This window comes from Rattus norvegicus, chromosome 4 (genome assembly GCF_021556685.1).
Source record: "Rattus norvegicus strain SHRSP/BbbUtx chromosome 4, alternate assembly SHRSP_T2T, whole genome shotgun sequence".
Taxonomy (NCBI): Eukaryota; Metazoa; Chordata; class Mammalia; order Rodentia; family Muridae; genus Rattus; species Rattus norvegicus.
Genome location: NC_141537.1, coordinates 6,359,043 through 6,380,420, shown reverse-complemented (window position 1 = coordinate 6,380,420; position 21,378 = coordinate 6,359,043). Strand labels below are relative to the sequence as shown.

The window sequence follows — 21,378 nt, the reverse complement described above, 5'->3', positions numbered from 1 at the left end:
ACCCACTGATCCCCAACATGGATGAATCTTGAGCTCATCCATTGTGCTGAGTGAAAGAGACCAGACCACATAACAGATACTAGATGATTCTGCTTATGTGAGGCACCTGAAAGAGGCTTGCAGACTCAAAGGAGACTGAACTTGAAATTACTCTGATAAGGAGGCAGGGTGGGGGTCCTGTTTGAGGTGAGACTGATGGCTACATGGAAAAATAAATGTGATCAATACTCTTGAATTCTCACAGAAAAGTGGTTTAAATGCTGAATTTTATGTTGTATGTTTTACCACAAAATAAAATTTAAAAGAATCTAGGGCTGAATTATGACTCAGTGTGTAAAATGTTCTTGCTGCTGGGCCTGAGAACATTAAGTTTGATCCCAGGGATCCACATGATAGGAAAAGAACTAAGACACACACTAAAGAAAGAAAGAAATAAGTGTGTACTTTTTAAATTAAGAAAAAAAAAATCAAGCTCGGTGTAGTCCTCAAGGGGCTGACCAAGATTTCTGTGTTAAAGGCAAATCTGGACTGTAAAGTGAGACCAGGAGACAGGTGGAAAGGGAAGAGAAGGGAAAAGAGAAAAGAGAACACCCAGCTAGAGTTCCTGTGTTCAGTTAAGAGACGCTTTGCATGCACCATCTGTGGAATAGAGACAGAAGATCAGAGGTGTCTGTAGGAACTTTGTGAGAAAAATGAAAATGTTCTAAATATCAGTGTGCTGGTGATTCTAAACTTACTAAAAATCACTTAAATTTGCATTAATGGTGTGTGCATTTTCTCTTCTGTAATTGCTGTTGCTCTAAACCTGAACTCTAATCTATAAAAACAAATAATGCCACAGGTCATAACGTCTGCATTCTCCAGTCATATGTTTAGGAAAATGCCATCATTCTGACCTTTCTTTGCTAAGAAATTGCCCTGAGTTATTTGCCTTCTCTTCTACACTGAGTTTATACCTTTAAGGATCCCAGCTATTCCAGTAAATAGATTTAAAATATTACCATAGTCATTTTGGTGCCAATTAATGCACTTAAGATGTCTTATTGATGTTATATCTATAGTGTATTAACAATATATGGCAATTATTTTAGTTTTAGGAAGCACTTAATGAGATTAAAAGCTATACGTAGCAGATAGTACATTTTAGAATTGTGTCTAATAACAATCAGGGCTGGTTGTCAGCCATAGTCTGAACCTTATTATCTATCAGATCAGAAGGAATGGCAATAATTAGACACGGAGATCACATTGGCCAAATGCCTGGCTCTCTGAGAAATAAGGCATCAGTGTCTACCGTTTTTTAGAGTATAGCCTACAAGATGTCACTTCTTACTCAAGAAAGTCTATTCCACATGTTGTTGGTTTCTAGTGTTTGCTAGGCACCATTTCATGCCCACTCCATCATGATCATACCTACCTTCTACAAAGGACCAGAGGCAGGTATCTTTTAGTTTGGCTTAGAAAACCTACTCCTCTATCTCATAGGCCCCTCAAAACATTGGTGTCATACTCCCAAGTTGTTACTGCTTCTTCTACATTGATTTGGGGTAGGGAGTGGGTTTGTTTGGGCAGTGTTTCTCTGTAGCTTTGGCTGTCCTATACACTGTACACCATATCTGTACACCAGACTGGCCTCAAACTCACAGGGATCCACTTGTCTCTGCCTCCCAAGTTCTGGGATTAAAGGTATGTGCCACCACTGCCTAGCTTGGTTTTATTTTTAATACATCATATGTTCATTTTGTCATAGGGGGCTATTCTGCCGATCATCCTGTCATTAAAATCTTTTGGAGAGTTGTAGAAGGTTTTACTGATGAAGAAAAACGCAAGTTGCTCAAATTTGTAACAAGTTGCTCACGTCCCCCTCTCCTGGGTTTCAAGGTATGCATCTTCCATGCCATTTTCTTTAAAACCATACAGGTCTGGCTAGTATATGGTTGTTGTCTTTTTGTCCCATTCTAAGTACTAAGTGCTGTAATAATTGTATTTAGGCTTGTGAAGTCTAGAGAGCCTGTGTTAAAATAAGCTGCCTGTCAGCCTTGTCAGTCAATGGTGATCACTTTCCACTCTGAATGGAAGAATACACAACCTAAAAATGTTGGTGTTGAGATGAGCAGAAGTAGATTTTTGGTCATGACTGTTATTACCATTTGCTTTACATTGTCCTGGCCTTGTTTGATTACTTCTGAAAAGTAATTACCAAGCCTATAGTTTTTAGTAATTAAAGTTATTTGAGGGGTGGGGTGGGGAAATGGTTCAATTAGTAAATATTTACGTGCAAGCAGAAGGACCTAAATCCAATACCTAGTATCTACCAGGCAAGGGGGTATATGCCTTTAATCCCAGGACTCTAATATCTGTGGGTTGGAGACCAGCCTGGTCTACATAGTGAGTTCAAAGCCAGTGAGAGCTAAATAGTGAGACCCTGCTGTCTTCAAAACAGAATAAACAAACAGGTACTCAATACTCAGTTGAAAAAAACTGGTCCTATATAGCACTAGAGAAATGGAGACAAAAAAATCCTTGGAGCCTGCTACCCAGCCAGTCAAGCTAAATTAGTGAGCTTGAAGTTCAGTGAAAGACTGTTTCAAAACAGGAGTAGCAAGACAAGATGACTCAGCAGGTAAAGTCACGTGCTTGACTACTTAAGTCTAATCCTGATTCAGTACTGTGCATTTGTGGGTTTGTTGTTTGTTTGTTTGTTTGTTTGTTTGTTTTTCCAGAGCTGAGGACCGAACCCAGGGCCTTGCGCTTGCTAGGCAAACACTCTACCATTGAGCTAAATCCCCAACCCCAGTACTGTGCATTTGTAATGTCAACACTCCTACAGTACGTTGAGACTAGATGTTCTCCAGTAACTAACCTAGGTTACACTGTGCTGTAGAAATGAGACATTCTGCTTTGAAAAAGACTGGCGGGAGAGAATATACTCCTTAAAGTTGTCCTCTAATCTCAAATACACCACACACACACACACATACACACACACACACACACACACACACACACACACACGCAATTTACAAATTTAAATCAAGTGGAGGGCAATTGAGAAAGTCACCCAATATCTCACTTCCACACGCATACCCATACCCACCCACAGAAACGTTCCACACACAAAAATGTTGCTTGAGAGACATTTAATGATATTTCTTGTATTCATTATAAAAAGAATAAAGCAGCATTTATATTTAATAAATACATAGTGGAGATAGCAAGACAGCCCAGCAGGGGCTGTTCATAGCTCACTGGGAAAAGACACTTGCTGCCAAAACTGACAACTAACACTGAGTTCAATCCCTAAAACCTATGTAATGGATGGAAAAGAATTTTTATCACAGCCCTTAGAGGCTGAGGCAGGCAGATAGAGTTATATGGTGAGGTCTCAAACACAAACATAGCTCAGCTGTGTGTGTGTGTGTGTGTGTGTGTGTGTGTGTGTGTGTGTGTTTGTGTGTGTGTGTGTGTGTTTGTGTGTGTGTGTGTGTGTGTGTTCATACCCACACATGCATGAATGCATACATGAGGAACCAGCATAGTTACTCAGTGGTTAAGTTACTGCCACGCCTGGTGTACTGAATTTAATCTCTAGGACCCACATGGAGGAAGAAAAGAACCAGCTCCCACAAATTGTCCTAAAACTTCAACACGAATGTAGGAGGCAAGAACTACTACCCAAGGCTGTCTTCTGCCATCCCCCACATATGTGCTATGGCAGCAAAACTGGAAAAGACTTTCTTTGTCTACTTTAACCCCTTGCCTGGCCATATTTGCTCGGTAGTCCTAAATCATTTCAGATTAGGGATATCTTTCTTTTTCTTGTTAGATATTTTACTCCATATTATCCTAGAATAGAGCCAGTCCTGTAAGTTACTACAGTTCAGTGATCAATAGTAGAAGAGTTTGTCTATGGTGCATTTACGGTGTCTAACACACTAGTGTAGAGTCTCGTTGTGCGGACTACAGTTCCAAAAGCACTAGAAAGCTTGTCAGAAACAGATACTCATAGGCTCTTGGGACCAGCTGCTTCACACTGCTATGTGGAGCCAGGCAGCCATGTTTCTAATCAGTTTCAGGTATCTGAGGCTTGGTGAAGTTATACCACTTGTCCCTTAATTACCCCTGTAGAATTTGTCTTCCAGATAAGGATCCAGTGTAGTGACATGCATGGGCATGGTATTTTTTCCATTTTGTTTTTTGTTATTAGATGGCATTGCTCTGTAGCTTAGGCTTACCCTTGAACTCACTTTTTAGCCCATACTGGCCTCAAACTCTTTAGTCCTGCTGCTTTGGTCTCATGAATGCTGGGATTGGACCTATAGTACCTTAGCAAGTTAGATGTGTCCTTTAATTCCTTCTGTGTGTTCTGGACAGTTTGGTTAGGTATAAACGGTTCTTTTAAAAGTGTTCTATGGCGGGGGTTGGGGATTTAGCTCAGTGGTAGAGCACTTGCTGGGCCCTGGGTTCGGTCCCCAGTTCCGGAAAAAAAAAAAAAAAAGAAGTGTTCTATGGCATCACCTCAAGCAGTGTGCTTAGGACAGGTGACAGCATGGGTTGTGGGGTCCCAACCTGGAAGGCCAAGGGTCAGCTAGTAATAGCCACCATGAACTGCAGATACTCAGACAGATAAAAGAAGCAAACTACTATAGTATGATCAGAAGACTGAATTCCACCACATAAAATACTCTTAAAGCCAGAGCTATAAAGGTAGGTTTGGGGCCAAGGCAGAAGGAAGAGCTCATTGAGGGTGCAGAATGGTCCAAACCTGCATAGTGGGGATAATGGCACAAATGTAGCAATTTGCTAGAATCATAGGTTTAATGGCTAAGTCCTTAAGTAAACCAATTACAGTTTACTAAGCTGTTTTTAAAAATGGACAGTGATAGTTCGGCACAGCATCTTAGGTAATACTCAAGTGAAGATAGGAAGGTCTGCACAACTGCCAGGAGCTCATTTTTCACAAGAAAAAACTGTCCACACTGCTGGGTTTGCCGACAGTGAGCAATAAGAAAGTTCATTAAACAAGTAGGACAGAAATCATATGATTCTTCCAAGTTACTGGAGCAGGGTAAACAACCAAATACGTCTTCAAGAGTAGAGAGTAGGGCTGGAGAGATGGCTCAGCGGTTAAGAGCAGTGACTGCTCTTCCAGAGGTCCTGAGTTCAAATCCCAGCAACCACATGGTGGCTCACAACCATCTGTAATGGGATCTGGTGTGTCTGAAGAAAGCTACAGTGTACTCGTATACATAAAATAAATAAATCTTTAAAAAAAAAAAAGAGTAGAGAGTAGAGACAATAAATACTAAGTAAGCTGGAGAGATGGACCTAGCAGTTAAGAGCACTGGCCACTCCTGGTGCCCAGAGCATGACTATGATGTCATAATTATCTGTATGACTCTGCTTTCAGAAGGTCTCCTAGCCTCTGCAGGCACTGAGCAATGTGTTTCACAGACAGAATTCTGGCAAGACACCCACATATCTAAAATTAAAATAAATCTTTTAAAGTATTAACATTGGAGGCCAGCATGATCTACAGAGTGAGTTCTAGGATAGCCTGGGTCCTAGAAACTCTGTCTCAAGAACAACTACAATAAAGTTGTCAAGAATCATGAAATAGAAAGTATAAAAACAAGATAAACATGAAATGGTCAATAAAGAATATACCAAGGCTGAACTCACCTAGGAAAGGAAAAACTATATGCTAATGCATGCCTATTATCCAGCACTTCGTGAAGCTAAGGCAGGAGAACCAGTTGGTAGTTCCATAGCAACACCCTGTCTTCCAAGAAAGCAAAGAGTTCCATAATAGTTTTTACAACTGTTGTGTCAGACTTCAGAATTAGAAAAGCATGCTGACATTATGTCTTCTTCCCAGAGGTGGCTCTGAGTGCTCCAGAGCACATAGGTGGAGGGGGGGTGGGGGGGTGGGGACAACATAGTTCTGATGGACTGCAAATAGCAGGAAACTCACAAAGCAAACACCTCTGTGTCCACTTACTGAGGAAGAGCAGCATTTGCTAATTAGAGCTAGTGTGTTTAATTCATGGAATTGTTGCAGACAAAAATCATTAAATACTGTAGAAAAATTGTTATCAGGCCACACAGTAAATTGATGATTTTTTTCTGAACTAACACAAATTTCTGTTGTATTATATTTAATTATGTATAAAATGTTGCCCCTGACTCAGATTTCAATAAAGAACTTTATCTTTCACTTTTAAGATCCGAAGTAGGAAACTCAATTAGCATTATGAAAGAGATGGTAAAATATGGTGTTTCACTGTCCATTTACAAAGAAACTGCTGACCCTGCCATCAAATCTTTTGTCTTGAGTGTTTTCTGTTTTCGTAGTGTTGTTATTTTTGTTTCTTTTGAGGGCTTGAGAAGCTGGCTGCCCCGTATACTCAGAACTGCCTATTTTGGAATGTAATGAATGCTTCTTGGTTCTCTTTCACTTCCTATTCCTTATGAGAGACTCAGAGTGGCACAGTATGCTGTAATTACAAATAAGAGAATGCTTTGTTCTTGTTTGTAGTTTGTTTTTGTTCTGTTTTGCTGCTTTTTGAGAAAGGCTATATTTCAGCCAGCTTCTGTTTCACTGAAACAGAACTTCAAGATGTCCAGGCTGGCCTGAGATTCACAGCAGACCTGCCTCAGCCTCTTTTTTTTTTTTTTTTTTTTTTTTTAAAGATTGATTGGTTGATGATTGATTTATTATAAGTACACTGTAGCTGTCTTCAGACACAGCAGAAGAGGGCATCAGGTCCCATTACAGATGGTTGTGAGCCACCATGTGGTTGCTGGAATTTGAACTCAGGACCTCTAGAAGAGCGGTCAGTGCTCTTAATCACTGAGCCATCTCTCCAGCCCCCGCCTCAGGCTCTTAAGTGCTGTAATTTGCAGGTGTGTAACCCCACACTCAGGCCCAATTAGAGTTTGAATATTATATCTACACATAGTTCTTAAAGTTTCTTTTTGACAGGGCAAATAAGCAACTAGGTCGTTTGTTTGTTTGTTTGAAACATGGTCTCTATTATATAAGTCAACCTCCCAACTGCTTAGACTAAAGGCATGTCCTACCATGCCTGGCACATCTAGGTTTTTATATGGCCCTTGACAGATTGCGTTCTTACTCAGTGAGGAAACAAAAGTTACTTTGTGCCCAGTTTCTGCAGAGTCCACTGTTACAATGGGAATGTTGTTTAAGTTTTATTCTCTGTTCTGCTGTAATGGCTGTAAGATAACTACTATTTCTTACATTGTTGGATTTGTTTTCTTTCTAACAAAGCCTATGGTTTCAACAGGGCATACGGGAAGCAGTGGTTAGGTAAAAGAAGAAAAACATATTCTTTTCCATTCAGGCCATTGTTATGTTTTGTTCACTCATAACCTGCTACTTTTATTCATCATTTTCTTGAGCTGGAGACACAGCTTACAAGTAAAGCACTTGCTTAGCCTGTGCAAGCCCTTACCTCCAAAAAATCAGAACCATTTTTTTCATGTGTTAAATATTCTTTTAATTTGGAGGAGGTTCGGTGTCTTAGTCAGGGTTATATTGCTGTGATAAAACACCATAACCAAAAGCAACTTGGGAAGGAGTCTATTTGACTTATGGTTTCACATCACTATTCATCATTGAAAGAAGTCAGGACTAGAACTCAAGCTTAGCAGGAACCTGAAAGCAGGAGCTGATGCAGAGGCTATGGTGGAGTGCTGCTGGCTGGCTTACTCCTCATGCTTTCTCAGCCTGATTTCTTACAGAACCAAGAACCATCAGCCCAGGTTTGGCCTCACCCACAATGTGTTAGGCCCTCCTCTATCAACCAGTGATCGAGAAAATGCTCTACTGCAGTGGTTCTCAACATCCTAATGCTGTAACCCTTTAATACATTTTCTCATGTTGTGGTGACCCCCAGCCCTATTTTCTTATTGCTACCTTATAATTATAATTAATATTAATATAATATAATTTAATTATATTAAATTAATATAAAGTAAGTATTATGTAATTAAATTAGTATAAGTAATATAATTAGTTGTGAGTTGTACTGTAAATATCTGTTTTCTGATGGTTTTAGGATAACTCCTATGAAAGGGTTGTTTGACTGCTGCCCTGTAGGCTTGCCTACAGTCTGATCTTATAGAGACTTTTTCTCAGTTGAGGCTCCTTCCTCTCTAATAACTCAAGCTTTGTGTCAGTTGACATAAATAAAATTTAAGTCAGCACAGAAGCTTCGAATGCTAGGATGACAGACCACAACTGTACTTTTAATGAACATGATCGTGTCTCATCATGTGGCCTTAAGTAATTTATCTTCACTCTAGTCACAGCACCAAAGAGCAGAGCTCTAAAGTCCCTGTAACCAGCCGGTACAGGTACCAGTTTGGCCCCCTGTTCCTCACCTTGTTGATGCTTGCAATGAGTGGTGAGCTAGGCAGACATCTGATATCTGTCTATCCAGGCTGGGAGAATATGCCAGTTCGGAGCACTCTCTGCTTGTTATGTGTTGGAAAAGAATAGTCACATCTCAGGTATAAAATGGTACCTGATGGTCCTCATGGGTTGGTTATTTGTACCATTCGGCCTTTACTTCCTTGGATCTCAATGTACAGGTCTGCAGTTACCATCGGCTTAGAGCAGATATGTGTTTAGCCTACAGACAATATAACTGTGAGTTTATTCACACAATTGTTGTTGGGTGTAGAGGTGTGCCTGTCATTCATCCAAGCACCTGGGAAGTAGAGGCAAGAGATTGGGACGTAAGTCATCCTTTACTGCATACTGAATTCAAGGTCAGCCCAGAAAGTCACACACAAAAAGTAGTTTCTTTACAGCCTCATGTATGCAGTGTTGAAACTGTATGTGTGCCTATCAGCAGTCTGTGTGCTCCTATGCAGTAGGGTGGAAAGAACCACTGTATGACTTGGGCAGAGTCATAGGACATGGTAACAGAGTAAAGAGGAAGGCACAGAATAATGGCTATGATGTGCTGATAGAAAATGAGAGAACGCTTACTTTCTTCTTTGCATTAAATGCCAGTGGACGTATCTAAGGGGATCTGGGTATCTACAACTAGAAATGAAGGGTTCAGTGTTGTACCTTAGAAGTAACCAACATGAAGCTGGAAAGATGACTTAGCAGAGGACCTAGGGTCAGTTCCCAGCACTCACATGGCAACTCACCAACCATATTTTAACTACAATTTCCAAGGATCCAACTCCCTTTCTAGTCTCTGAGGATATCACACATGCATATGGTACATATACATTCATGCAGGCAGGCAATCATTCACACATAAAATAAAAATAAATGTATCTTTAAAAACAATAATAACCGGGGCTGGGGATTTAGCTCAGTGGTAGAGCGCTTACCTAGGAAGCGCAAGGCCCTGGGTTCGGTCCCCAGCTCCGAAAAAAAGAACCAAAAAAAAAAAAAAAAAACCCAATAATAACCAGCATTCACTGTCATATCTTTAAATAGCATTCATTAGCACTATCCTGTCCACATACCCAGTAGGGTAGACAAAGTACCCCTAGAAACAGGCTACATGTTCTTGACTCATCTTATGCTCTTGTCTGTAACATGATTATATGGGGAAAATGTTAGAAACCAACAGGTTTGCTCAGTTTCTATGTTTGGATTTTTCTTTTTTTTCTGCAGATCTAACCATTTACTCAGATCTAGTTGGAGGCAAGGTGGGAGGGGGAGACTTATCCCTGTGCTAAGATTGGTTTGTGGGTCCAGCACTCTGATCACTTCTAATCAAGTGATACTAGTAGCCACTTGTGACTATGGCCATTCAAAATGATCATTTTATCACCAAGTGAAACTTTCTAGAAAGAACTTTTCTGATCAGCTATTAGGTTACATCAAGAAATGATTTGTACAGAAGAGCTATAGTAAAGTCCTCAGTGTAAAAGTAATTTTTATTCACCTGATGTAATTGTTGTCTCTGAGACGAATATGCTCACCCTTTCTTGTTCTTTCTGAACTCTGGCTGGCTGGTTCAACACAGCTGTTCTAGTTCAAACTCCTCTCCAAGAAGACTAATTCAATATGGCTTTTCTCTCAGCTTTCACTGAATTGTTCTACTTGGCCTCAAACTAACCCTGGCAATTTGTACTAATTTTCTGGATCCTTACTCTGACTTCAGCTGCCTCTGCTGACCTGCACTGAACTGCATGAACTCACTAATGAACTCAACTCCACTGCACTGCACTGCACTGCACTGCACGCTTACTGCACTTACTGACTGAACTGACTTCAGCTCAACTCAACTGCCTCTCCCTACACTCTTTTCTCCTATGCTGTTCTCAGGGGAGTTGAACATATTCTATTTTATCTAATCGTTTTCTGATTTATCACTTTGCCTCTCAATTAGACAACTTTGTTTGGAATTAAAGGTGTGTGCTAAGGGCATGTCTATATTCCAGACAGAGTAACCATGTTGCTGGATTAAAATTCTTCTACACCCCAGAGATGTCTCTTTCGTTGAGTATCAACTCTGAAGGGTTCATTAATATCTGGAAGCCATCCACTGTGGTCCTTCATTCATCATACAAGTTCAGACTATGTTGCCAGTTCAAAACAAAAATAGAAACAAAAAATAAATAAATAAATTAAAACAAAACATTAGTGGGGCTGGTAAGATAGCTAGTACCTGCCGCCAAGTCTGATGACCTGAGTTTGATTCCTAGGTGCCACATAGTTGAAACTAACTCCTGTAAGTTGTCTCTTGGCTTCCATAGGTGCTCATGGTGTGTGCGCATACACACATACATTAAATTTAATGTAATTTAATTTTTTTAATTTTTTTTTCCAGACAAAGATTTCTCTCTGTGGCCTTGTTTATCCTGGAACTCAGTTTGTAGACCAGGCTGGCCTTGAATTCACAAAACGTTTCTGCAGCTACCTCCAGAGTAGTGGGATTAAAAGCCTGTGCCACCACTGCCTGGCTCAATTTAAAATTTTTAGTAGCTTAAAATAATGCTCATTCTGTGACTGAGCAACCAGTGAATAGGTCCCTCGAGTTACTTGCTTTTTATAGAGAGATTGTGCTTTGCTTCCATTTCTGTCATGTTGTTTATGTGTGTTGTTGACACATCTACATGGTTTCTAAGTTTGGTGTGACTACTGAAGTTCATTTGAAGTATCCAACTGATCCTTGCTGTCCCCTCTCTCTTGAATGTTTGTTCTCCCTCCCCCTCCCCCTCTCTCATGCCCTCCTTCCCTCTATCCCTCCCTCCTTTTCTTTCTCTTCCCCCCCAACTTTCCCCCCCTCCCTTCCCCCATCCCCCTCTCTTTTGAGATGGGGATCTTACTCTGTAATGTGGCCTGACCTCAAATTCTCAGTTCAGTCCTAGACCTGTCTCAGATTCCTGAGGTGGGTATAAGGCTGGAGAAATGACTCACTGTTCTTACAGAACACCCACATAGTGCCTCACACTGGCTATAACTATAGTTCCAATGACCTGATGCTCTTTTCTGACCTTCTTAGGCACCAGGTTCACATACACATTAAACAAAAATAAATTACTTTTTGGGGAAGGGGGGTAGCTATGGGTGGTAGCACATGCCTTTAATCCCAGGCAGGCATATCTATCTATGAGTTTGATGCTAGCCTGGTCTACAAAGAGAGTTCTAAAACAGCCAGGCTGTTACACAGAGAAACCCTGTCTTGGAAAAACCAAGGCGGTAGTGGAGGTGGAAGGGGGTGAAAAGTGCATGCAGCTTGTCATTTCCATTTTGCTCTAACCACATCAAACAATTCATCATTTTGCTACAACTTGGAGCTGAGTCCTCTGTAATTAAAAGAAAAAAAAAACAAACAAACAAACAAACAGGGAGAGGGCTTAGAGATTAAGAGCAGAGAGCCCTGGTTTAATTTCCAGCACCCACATGGCACTTCAGAACTGTCTGTAACTCCACTTCCAGGGGACCCAACACCTTCACACAAACATACATGCAAGCAAAACACCAATTCAAATGTACACACTGGGGGGTGTGTGTGTGTCTGTCTGGAGAGGTAGCTCACAGGTAAAAGTACCAAGCCTGACAACCTAAATTCAGTACCCCAACACATGTAGTAAAAGTAAAGAACTGACTGCTATAGTATAGTTGTCTGCTATACTTCTATATGTTCTGTATGTGCCCACACACAAATATACACAAATATAATTTTTAAAGATATTTAAAACCATAATGAAGTTGAGCAGTGGTAGTGTATGCCTTTAACCCCAGCACTCGGGAAGCATGTAGGTCTGAGTTCAAGGTCAGTAGCTCTACAGATGGAAATGCTGGACAGTTGGGGCTATACAGAGAAACCCTGTCTCAAAAAATCAAAAATACATATATACATACATACATACATACATACATACATACATACATACATACATACAGTAACAAAAAAGGCAAGTGTCTAGAGAAGTGGCCCAGTGGTTAAGAGCCCATACTGGTCTTGTAGAGGACCCAAGCACCCATGTCCAGCAGCTTACAACCACTTGTAACCTCAGCTCAAGGGGTATCCAAACACCCCTAGGTACTGGGTGACGCCCTTACATGACAGACACACATACATGTACATACACAGAATTTAAGATAAGTACTTTTTATAAGAAAAAATATTTTTGAGAAAAGAAGCTTCGAGAATAACTGGTGGGCTCCAGGCTATGCCAGAGTCCTCTAACCATATCCTGTGCTCTGTCTTCTAGGAGCTATACCCTGCATTTTGCATTCACAATGGAGGCTCTGACCTTGAGCGGCTACCTACAGCCAGCACCTGCATGAACCTGCTGAAGCTCCCAGAGTTTTATGATGAAGCCCTGCTGCGAAGCAAGCTGCTGTATGCCATCGAGTGTGCTGCTGGCTTTGAGTTGAGCTGAGCTGAATTGAGCCCAGGGAACTTGATCTGACCCAAAGGCAGCCAGCACCTACCAGACCCAAGAGAGCACTCAGGCGGGACCCTCGGCTCTCCTCAGGCCTTCTATCTGGCATCCCTCCCTTTCTGATTTTTTTTAAGATGGTTTTATTGTGACACAGTCACATACATAGATGGACATTTGCTTTTCACATAACCTAGCTATTGTTATGTGCTATGTGGCTGGTTTAGTAATTTTGCCAAGAAGAGCACAGGTTTTAGAATAGTGGCAACTCAATGAAATTAACCAAAGATGAAGCTCTGGCTTTGCTGATCTGGTTTATATCCCCTCCTGGGTCAGGCACCAGTATCTGTAGACAGAATCTGGGGCTGATACACAGAGCCCCGAGCCACTGCTTCTCATGTGGTTGATTGTTTACAAGCCTAATTGTAAAACTGAAGGTATTTTTTCCTGCTGCCTTTTCCCAAAGTGGTTAGGTTTGGAAAATGGATAACTCTAGTATTATTTTATTTGTGCTTTTTAAGCCATGTCCCCCACCCAGGTGGGAATCGCATGCTTGTCTTCAGACTCCTACTGACCTGCATCATGAGGTTTGGACATGGCTGTGTGGGTGAGAGGTGACTGCTGTCCTCATTGCTCTTTCCTTGTCTCTGCTTTGTGCCTGGGAAGCTTTCCAGGAGGCAGAGAAGGAGCATCCCTATACTTCCTGAGGTACTGTGTCACCTGTAGTGAGTTGGCAACTGGGGGATGTGGGCACTGCAGCTTTTATTAAAGTCATTTGAACCAAAGTGGCAGGCTGCGTCTCTCCGTGATCCACATGCTCTCCTGGCCTAACAGTGCTGCCCATCATCTTGCGCATCTTGGGGGGATTCATCCAGGCCTCAGCACCTTTGTTTTCTGCCGCTGTTTTAATAAGAAGACAGCATCCCTGGCATCTGTCAGGGAAGAGCATCAGGCCAGGTGATTCTCATTTAGGCACTTTATCAGGGTCCAGCTTGTTGCCAGTTGACCTCAGCTTCTGCAAACAGGAATCAGGGAAGCATCTGGGAGGCTAGCATGCAAGGATCATGGAGCTGGTGAGGACTCCAGACTGCTTCTCATCCAAGTCCAGCATCGTGCCTAGAGGCTCGGTAACCAGAATTAGCAATATGCTTTTAAATGTGGGAAAACTGAATGACACTTTTAAGACAATGACAATTATCAGACAAAATGTATAATTTCTTAATTTGAATAATAAAGTATTTAAATGCTATTTGTAGTCCTGACACATAGGAAGAAATAGCATTTATCCTTGATTTTGTTTTTTGTTTGGGGATATTTATATTGAATGTCCTACATCTTTTTATTAGTTAATTTGTGTATTAGTATTTTAGAATTGACGTATCTGAGACTGAAGATAAATTGGCAGTTTGTTTTTTTTCTGCTGGCTCTTCTGAGCTTATTTATTTGTACGTCCTAATGGATGAATATCTACATTAAATCTTTTCCCCAAGATTGTGTTGGAGTGCTGCCCCAGGTCAATGGCCAGTTGTGTTCTGCTGTAGTCAACTTACTTTCCCAGGTCACATATATCTGCAATGTAGGAAGCCACACATCCTGTGATACCTTGAATTCAGCCATTTGGGATCAGTATCGTCTCTGGAATACTCACCAGGAATAAGGTGCTCAGGCACTCAATGGGTCTTATATTAAATTACTGAGAAAAAAAATAAATCTTCCTAAAGGAAGATTCTCATTTCCTCATTGTTCTAGGTGCCTTTGTGTTTGGTCCTATTTTGCTTACTTTGGGTGACTTTTTTTTTTTCTGAGACTTCGGGCTGTGGTTGGTTATTATAGGTATTTCTCATGGACTGTTTACATGCTTAGAGCTTTGCTTTGGTGCCTGTGAACTCACCACATAAAGTGTTCTCTGATCACATCATAAGCACCAGGTGTATACTGTCACTAAGTAGGCACAACTTGTATGGAGGTACTCAATGTGGGCTGTAGTGTACTGCTGCTGGCACCTGTGTTCATGCTCAGGAGTGCCTGTGGTAAAGTTAAACGTTTGCTGAAAACAACATAAGCTTAAAACTTTATATTACTCAAATGGAAATTAACAGCCCACTGCTCTTTCACTCACATCTATCCAGACACACAACAGGAAACAAACTATCATCATAGTTACCCCAGATAACACTGCACTGGAGCAGGGCCAGCTGGTTTTAAGTTCTGGTGTTGAATAGTGACCTAGAACAACTGGGGACCCAGAAGTCCAGTGTAGAAGTTCACCAAACACATGAAAGCATCTGTTCCAGAATCATGAGGGTTGGATGACTCTAGACATGGGCATACTTCCACTGAGTATACTTCACAGATTACACATTTCTACAGGCTGCATATACTAGATCTATGAATGTAGGCTCCTGCATATACTAAGTCTATGAATGTAGGCTCTTAATGTCTTTTTGCCAGGTTTAGCAGTTGTCACATTTCAAACTTACTGTACTACAGTGACACTGTAATGGTTATCTGTGATCAATAGTCTTGGTTACTCCTATAAAATATTGTTATGGGCTAGACCAATGGTGACATACCCTCTTAGTCCCAGCGCTTGGGAGGCAGAACCAGCTGGATCTCTGTGAGTTCAAGGACAGCCTGGTTTATAGACAATTTCCAAGACAGCCAGGGCTACAGAGAAACCCTGTCTAAAGAAAAGAAAGAAATTGTTTGTGAGACACTATAGCCTGAACCCAGATAGGATAGTGGCCTTGATGTATAAATACCATGTTCTGACTTCTAAAAGTAGTATCCATTGCCTGTTCCCACAAATACAACAATATTCATGTCAGGCTGATTAATAACTATATAGTGGTCTCTTGTGTGTGAAGTAAGAGTTGTTTGCCTCTTACTTTCAAGCAAGAGATAGAGGTAGGCTACAGTGGACAAGTACTTGTCTCAGAGGAGTGAGGATTTATACCTTAGCAAAAAACAGCAAAAACTAGAAATGATTAGGTTTAGTGGAGTCATGTTGAAAACTACAATGAGGGCCAGCCGTTGGGACACACACTTAGGAGTTTAAGAGCAAATGCTACAAGTCCTAGGCCAGTCTGAACTATGTAGTATCTAGCTAGGGCTACCTACTAAGACCATGTCTCAAAGAAAAAAAAGGAAATGCAGGCTGAAAGCAAGGCCTCCTGTGCTTCTGTAGAGGAAAAGCTTTTGAACTGAAGTGTTGCTGTGGTGTGTGCAAGTTAAAGGAAAGCAGTAAGGCCTTGCTGTTGAGAAAGGAGAAAGTAACGACTGTGTGGATTATACCAGCCACATTCTGGCCAGAGGAATAGCTAAGGCCTAAGGAATGAGGTCAGTAGGAAAGAAAAACAAAAAACCCAAAACAAAACCAAACAAAAACCCAGACTTACCTAAAGGGAAAAGAGATGCTTTATTTTGGAGCCATTTTGTGTGACCATAGCCCAGGAACACAGATTCAGGTTGCCTCTGATTCCATATTCTAATGTAGAAACTAGTTTCATGAGGTATTATAGTTTTACAGAATAAAGAAAGTTGTAAGTCAAGGCAATTTTAAAATACATTTATGGGTACATCAAAGAGGCAAGATGGAGGAAGCCTTTGTATAGGCCAAAGATGCTATATGACAACATTCTTAACTTTGGGGTTGGTGGAAGATAGTGGTCTACTAAATTAATAGATTACAAGGGCTTTTAGCAGTCAAGTTATATTAGTTCAGACAGAAGTGGGCAAGGAATGGCTGTCCTGGAGACCTAGAACTAGCTGAAGATAAGGTAGGTAGTTAGCCTGTGGACCTGAACCATCCAGTCTCCAGTCTTCATGGAAGGCTTGTGAGATGGAAGAGCTGCAAAATCTGCAGTCTGTGGTCAGTCGGACTGAAGGGATGAAGTGTCTCCTGTTGTGATTGGTTGGTTGGTTAGTTGCCTGGCAGGTTGGTTGGTTGGTTTTTGAGATAAGATTCCATGGTATAGCTTAGGCTGGTCTGGAACTTCCTAGGTGGACCAGGGTAAAACCTCTGCCTCCAGAGAACTGGGATTAAAGGTGAAGCAATAAAATTTCTTTTCTAAAAATTGTAGCCATGACCACCAATTGCAGTGGCTGTGCTAGACAGCAGGGGTTTGTTTAGTTCTTTTATTGACCTGCACAATGTGAAATAATCAGTCATGACGTTTTTACATGTGTATCATGTACTTGAACTATATGACATTTTTTGACCCAATTGGTAAGATATAATTGCCCACTTAAACATACAAAGCCCAGTACCATCCATCCCTTGAGAACATTAATAACAACCTGTAAATACACAGAGCAGAATCTTAACATCACCTGCCATCTTGTCCTGCCACGGCTTCTCTCCTTCTCTCCCTCCTGACTCTTCCTCTCTCCCTTAGTCTCCTCCTCTTCCTTCAAATTTCTCTCCCGTCCATCCTTCCTTCTCCTCCAATGACAGGCCTCCTTCTATCCTGTACCTGCCCCTCACCAGTACTTTACAAATTCAATGGAGAGGTGGTTCTGGTGAAGACACCTGAGTTCTGAGTCCTTGACTAGGCAGCTGTCATTGGGGCCGTGGAATTAGCATCAAAATACAGTAACTTCAGGGCAAACCACAACATTTCACCCTTTTTGTCCAGTTAAAAAGCCTTTTCACTTATATATTGAGTACAATTACCATTCTACAAATTTATAAAGCATATGATATACTCAACACCCAGTCCATCACTATATCAGTTAAACAGAACATTCCATTCCAGCTTAAGAAAGGCTTAAAATCTATATCTTGGCTAGCTTGTATACTACCTGATAACTATCCAATAAAATATGTATATTTAGAGTTAAACAGCCTGATAGGCTATTTAACGTCTTCAACCCGGTCAGAAATCTGGGAAAGACCAAATATCTATACACAAAGGAAGCCTAACACGGCTTCCAGAACTGAGAGGTTGTAGAGACAAATCTCCACTAGCACAGTTCCCTGTTAGCAACATGTGAGCACAAGTCTTCAGCCTTCTGGCCCAAAATCAACTGACAGACTCTTGAAATGCAGGTTTTGAAGGGCTGATCACCCTGTCTTGGCAGAGTTTATCAGTCAACTATTCTGCATAATTTGTTCTTTTCTGGACAGTATTAGTCTGCAAATGAAACAGGCAGTTTTATGTAGTGGCTGTCTAGCCACAAAGTATTGCCTCACCTGGAGGTAGAGATTTTCACATTCTTCATTAAATCCACCAAAGGGTAACTGTTAGGAGCAGGTATGTCTCAACAAAAGATAAATAACTTTAAATCTCAAATTTTGTGGATTTCTGACGTTTTTTAAAACCATCTCCCTATATAAGACAATCTGGACTGTTGTCTCCATATCCTAAATATCTTGAAATTACTCTCACAAACTCAGAGCCATGACTTTGCTATTTGAATCTTAACTCACATGTGTAATCAACTCAGAAGTTTGTAGTGACAACAATAGAAGGACTGGCTCTAAATCTTGTACTTTTAAACTCTTTAACAAATAAATTCTACATCAAAGCAAAGATAATGATTTTAGCTTAGTTACCAAATGAGATTACGACTGTACAATTCAATCTAGCTAATTCCTCCCTGTTAAATTACAACCAATTTTAAATTCCTCATAAAAACAATTTTAGAATAACCACTTTCAACCCCCCAAAGTCCAGGGAATTGGGGCGAGGACTCCTCCATAACTTCTTCAAGCTGTACATGGGCGTTGAGATATCCTTAGGGGTAGGGAGTAGGAAGAATGAAGCAAATGTTGTAGCAGGATGTGTCCTGATGGACCCAGCTGAAAGTCCTTGAGACCAGGATTCCAAGTAGGCACACTCTGTAAAATACAACTCTCAATACAAAAGTTTAGAATCGAGATATCTTTTTGTTTGATTCTCTTGAATAAATTTTTCAGGTGGTCTACCTCTATCAAATCTGATCAGTATGGCTCTGTGAGGTTTCCAGAGCCTAATCACATTTTTTAAAAGCACAAAGACAAAAATCTTTCTCCCAAAATACTGTGTTCCTTAGTCTGTAACCAGGAAAACTTGTATCTTGCTCTCTCTCCCAGAGTAACAATATAACCATAAAACTCAAAGTCACACCCATCATGAAGACTAAACAATTTTTTTAAAAAGGAATTAAGCTGAACAATGAGCCTGATAGGCTTTTGTACTCTATGACATCAGGAAATTAATCCAAAATTCCCATGGAGCCCACGTTAAGAGAATCTGAGCTTCCTGTGGTGGTAAATATCAAAAGTAACCACAAACCCTCGCTAGCCGGCATCAATGAGCCATATGGCCTTTAGCAGGGTAATTCATAAAACAAACCAAGTATTTTCTATCAATTCCAATATCAATAAGCAACATATCAAACCAGGACTTTTGCCCAAAATACCTCAATCTGTTAAGCTCTCTACCTGGAGCCACAGATTTTTCTTTATCCTTAATAACTTCTATAATATATGTCTGCATTCACTCTCCCTGGTGTTACAGACATTTATCACAACTCTCTACTTGGAGGTAGTGACTAATTTTTCCCTATCTAAGTTCTGAACCATACAAACTCAATCACCTTTTAATAATACCTGTAATTAGGAAGTAGCTTGTCTAACTAGGATTTGAACCCAAAATTCCCGTGGTGCCCACATTAAAAAGAATATGAGTATCCTGAAAGACTTTCTAAACAACTTTCTTTAAAAAGCAGCTTTTAATCTCTGACTCTCTGATCTGCCATTACTTCTCACACAGCAGGGGACCTACAGCCTGCCAGCCCAGGTGGCTTCCCCATTTCTGTTTGAATTCCCTTACTTAAGATATCACATGACTTAACATGGCGCCGGCCTCCTCTTACTTAGAAAATAAAAACTTTCTCTCAACTCTCAGGATTACTAGTGGATTCTTGCCCATCACCTTGGCTCACCATCTGTTGTTGTAAAAATATAAAAATAAAAAGTATTGTTGGTCTTTTACCCTGCTAGGTCTGTACCACGGTGCCCCAAGATATCTGCTAGGTATCTTGGTGGAAACACATCCTGGCTGCACATTTTCTTACACTCAAACCCTCACATAAAAGAACACACAACACAACAATCTTTGACCCAATTGGTAAGATATAATTGCCCACTTGAACGTACAAAGCCTGGTACCATCCATCCCTTGAGAACATTAATAACAACCTGTAAATACACAGAGCAGAATCTTAACATCACCTGCCATCTTGTCCTGCCACGGCTTCTCCACTATATGACATTTTTATACATTATCCTGTCCTGTGATTATACTCTCTTCATTATCCTCTTCTGTCCCTTTATCCCTCCAACTTTTACATTCACTCCATGAGAGCCTGCAGTTATTTGTCATCCTGTGTCTTGATTTCTACCCATTTGCATTTACTCTGTGAACACAGATGTCCAACTGTTGGTGTAGTCCTAGTACTGCTGGGTATGCAGGCACCTCTGCTATATGATAAAGTGACTCCTTTAGATAGATGTCTAGGATGCCATAGCCGGCCTATAGTTGTTCTATATTTGGTCTTTTGAGGAACTTCCATAGTGATTTTCATTTCCTACCAGAAGTCCCACATATTCAGCATTTTGGGTTGTTTTGGGGGGTTTTGGTGGTAGTCATCACGGCTTGCCTAAGATGGAGTGGCGTCTCAGTGAGCTCTGGCTTGTACCCCTCTGATCAGGCTTGCACCCCTCTGATCAGGCTTGCACCCCTCTGATCAGGCTTGCACCCCTCTGATCAGGCTTGCATCCCTCTGATCAGGCTTGCACCCCTCTGATCAGCCTTGCACCCCTCTGATCAGCCTTGCATCCCTCTGATCAGGCTTGTACCCCTCTGATCAGCCTTGCACCCCTCTGATCAGCCTTGCATCCCTCTGATCAGGCTTGTACCCCTCTGATCAGGCTTGCATCCCTCTGATCAGGCTTGCATCCCTCTGATCAGGCTTGTACCCCTCTGATCAGCCTTGCACCCCTCTGATCAGGCTTGCATCCCTCTGATCAGGCTTGTACCCCTCTGATCAGCCTTGCACCCCTCTGATCAGCCTTGCATCCCTCTGATCAGGCTTGCACCCCTCTGATCAGGCTTTCATCCCTCTGATCAGGCTTGCACCCCTCTGATCAGGCTTGCACCCCTCTGATCAGGCTTGCACCCCTCTGATCAGGCTTGCATCCCTCTGATCAGCCTTGCACCCCTCTGATCAGCCTTGCATCCCTCTGATCAGGCCTGCACCCCTCTAATCAGGCTTGCATCCCTCTGAGCCAGGCTTGCATCCCTCTGATCAGGCTTGCATCCCTCTGATCAGGCTTGCATCCCTCTGAGCCAGGCTTGCACCCCTCTGATCAGGCTTGCATCCCTCTGATCCAGGCTTGCATCCCTCTGACCAGCCTTGCATCCCTCTGATCAGGCTTGCACCCCTCTGATCCAGGCTTGCATCCCTCTGATCAGCCTTGCATCCCTCTGATCAGGCTTGCAT

The 21,378-nt window shown here is 41.5% G+C and overlaps 1 protein-coding gene across 2 annotated transcripts in view; it reads left to right on the top strand.

Annotated features, from left to right (window-relative positions):
• Ube3c (ubiquitin protein ligase E3C) overlaps positions 1-14,624 on the top strand; it is a 101,297-nt gene extending 86,673 nt beyond the window's left edge. The window contains exons 22-23 of one of the 2 annotated variants that reach the window (NM_001427087.1): positions 1,751-1,881; positions 12,718-14,624. In NM_001427087.1, the coding sequence (NP_001414016.1) occupies positions 1,751-1,881; positions 12,718-12,888 (302 nt within the window). In that variant the 3' untranslated portion in view covers positions 12,889-14,624. The remainder of the gene's footprint in view (positions 1-1,750; positions 1,882-12,717) is intronic. The other variant, XM_087657916.1, reaches the window with a different exon arrangement.
• The last annotated feature ends 6,754 nt before the right edge of the window (positions 14,625-21,378 follow it).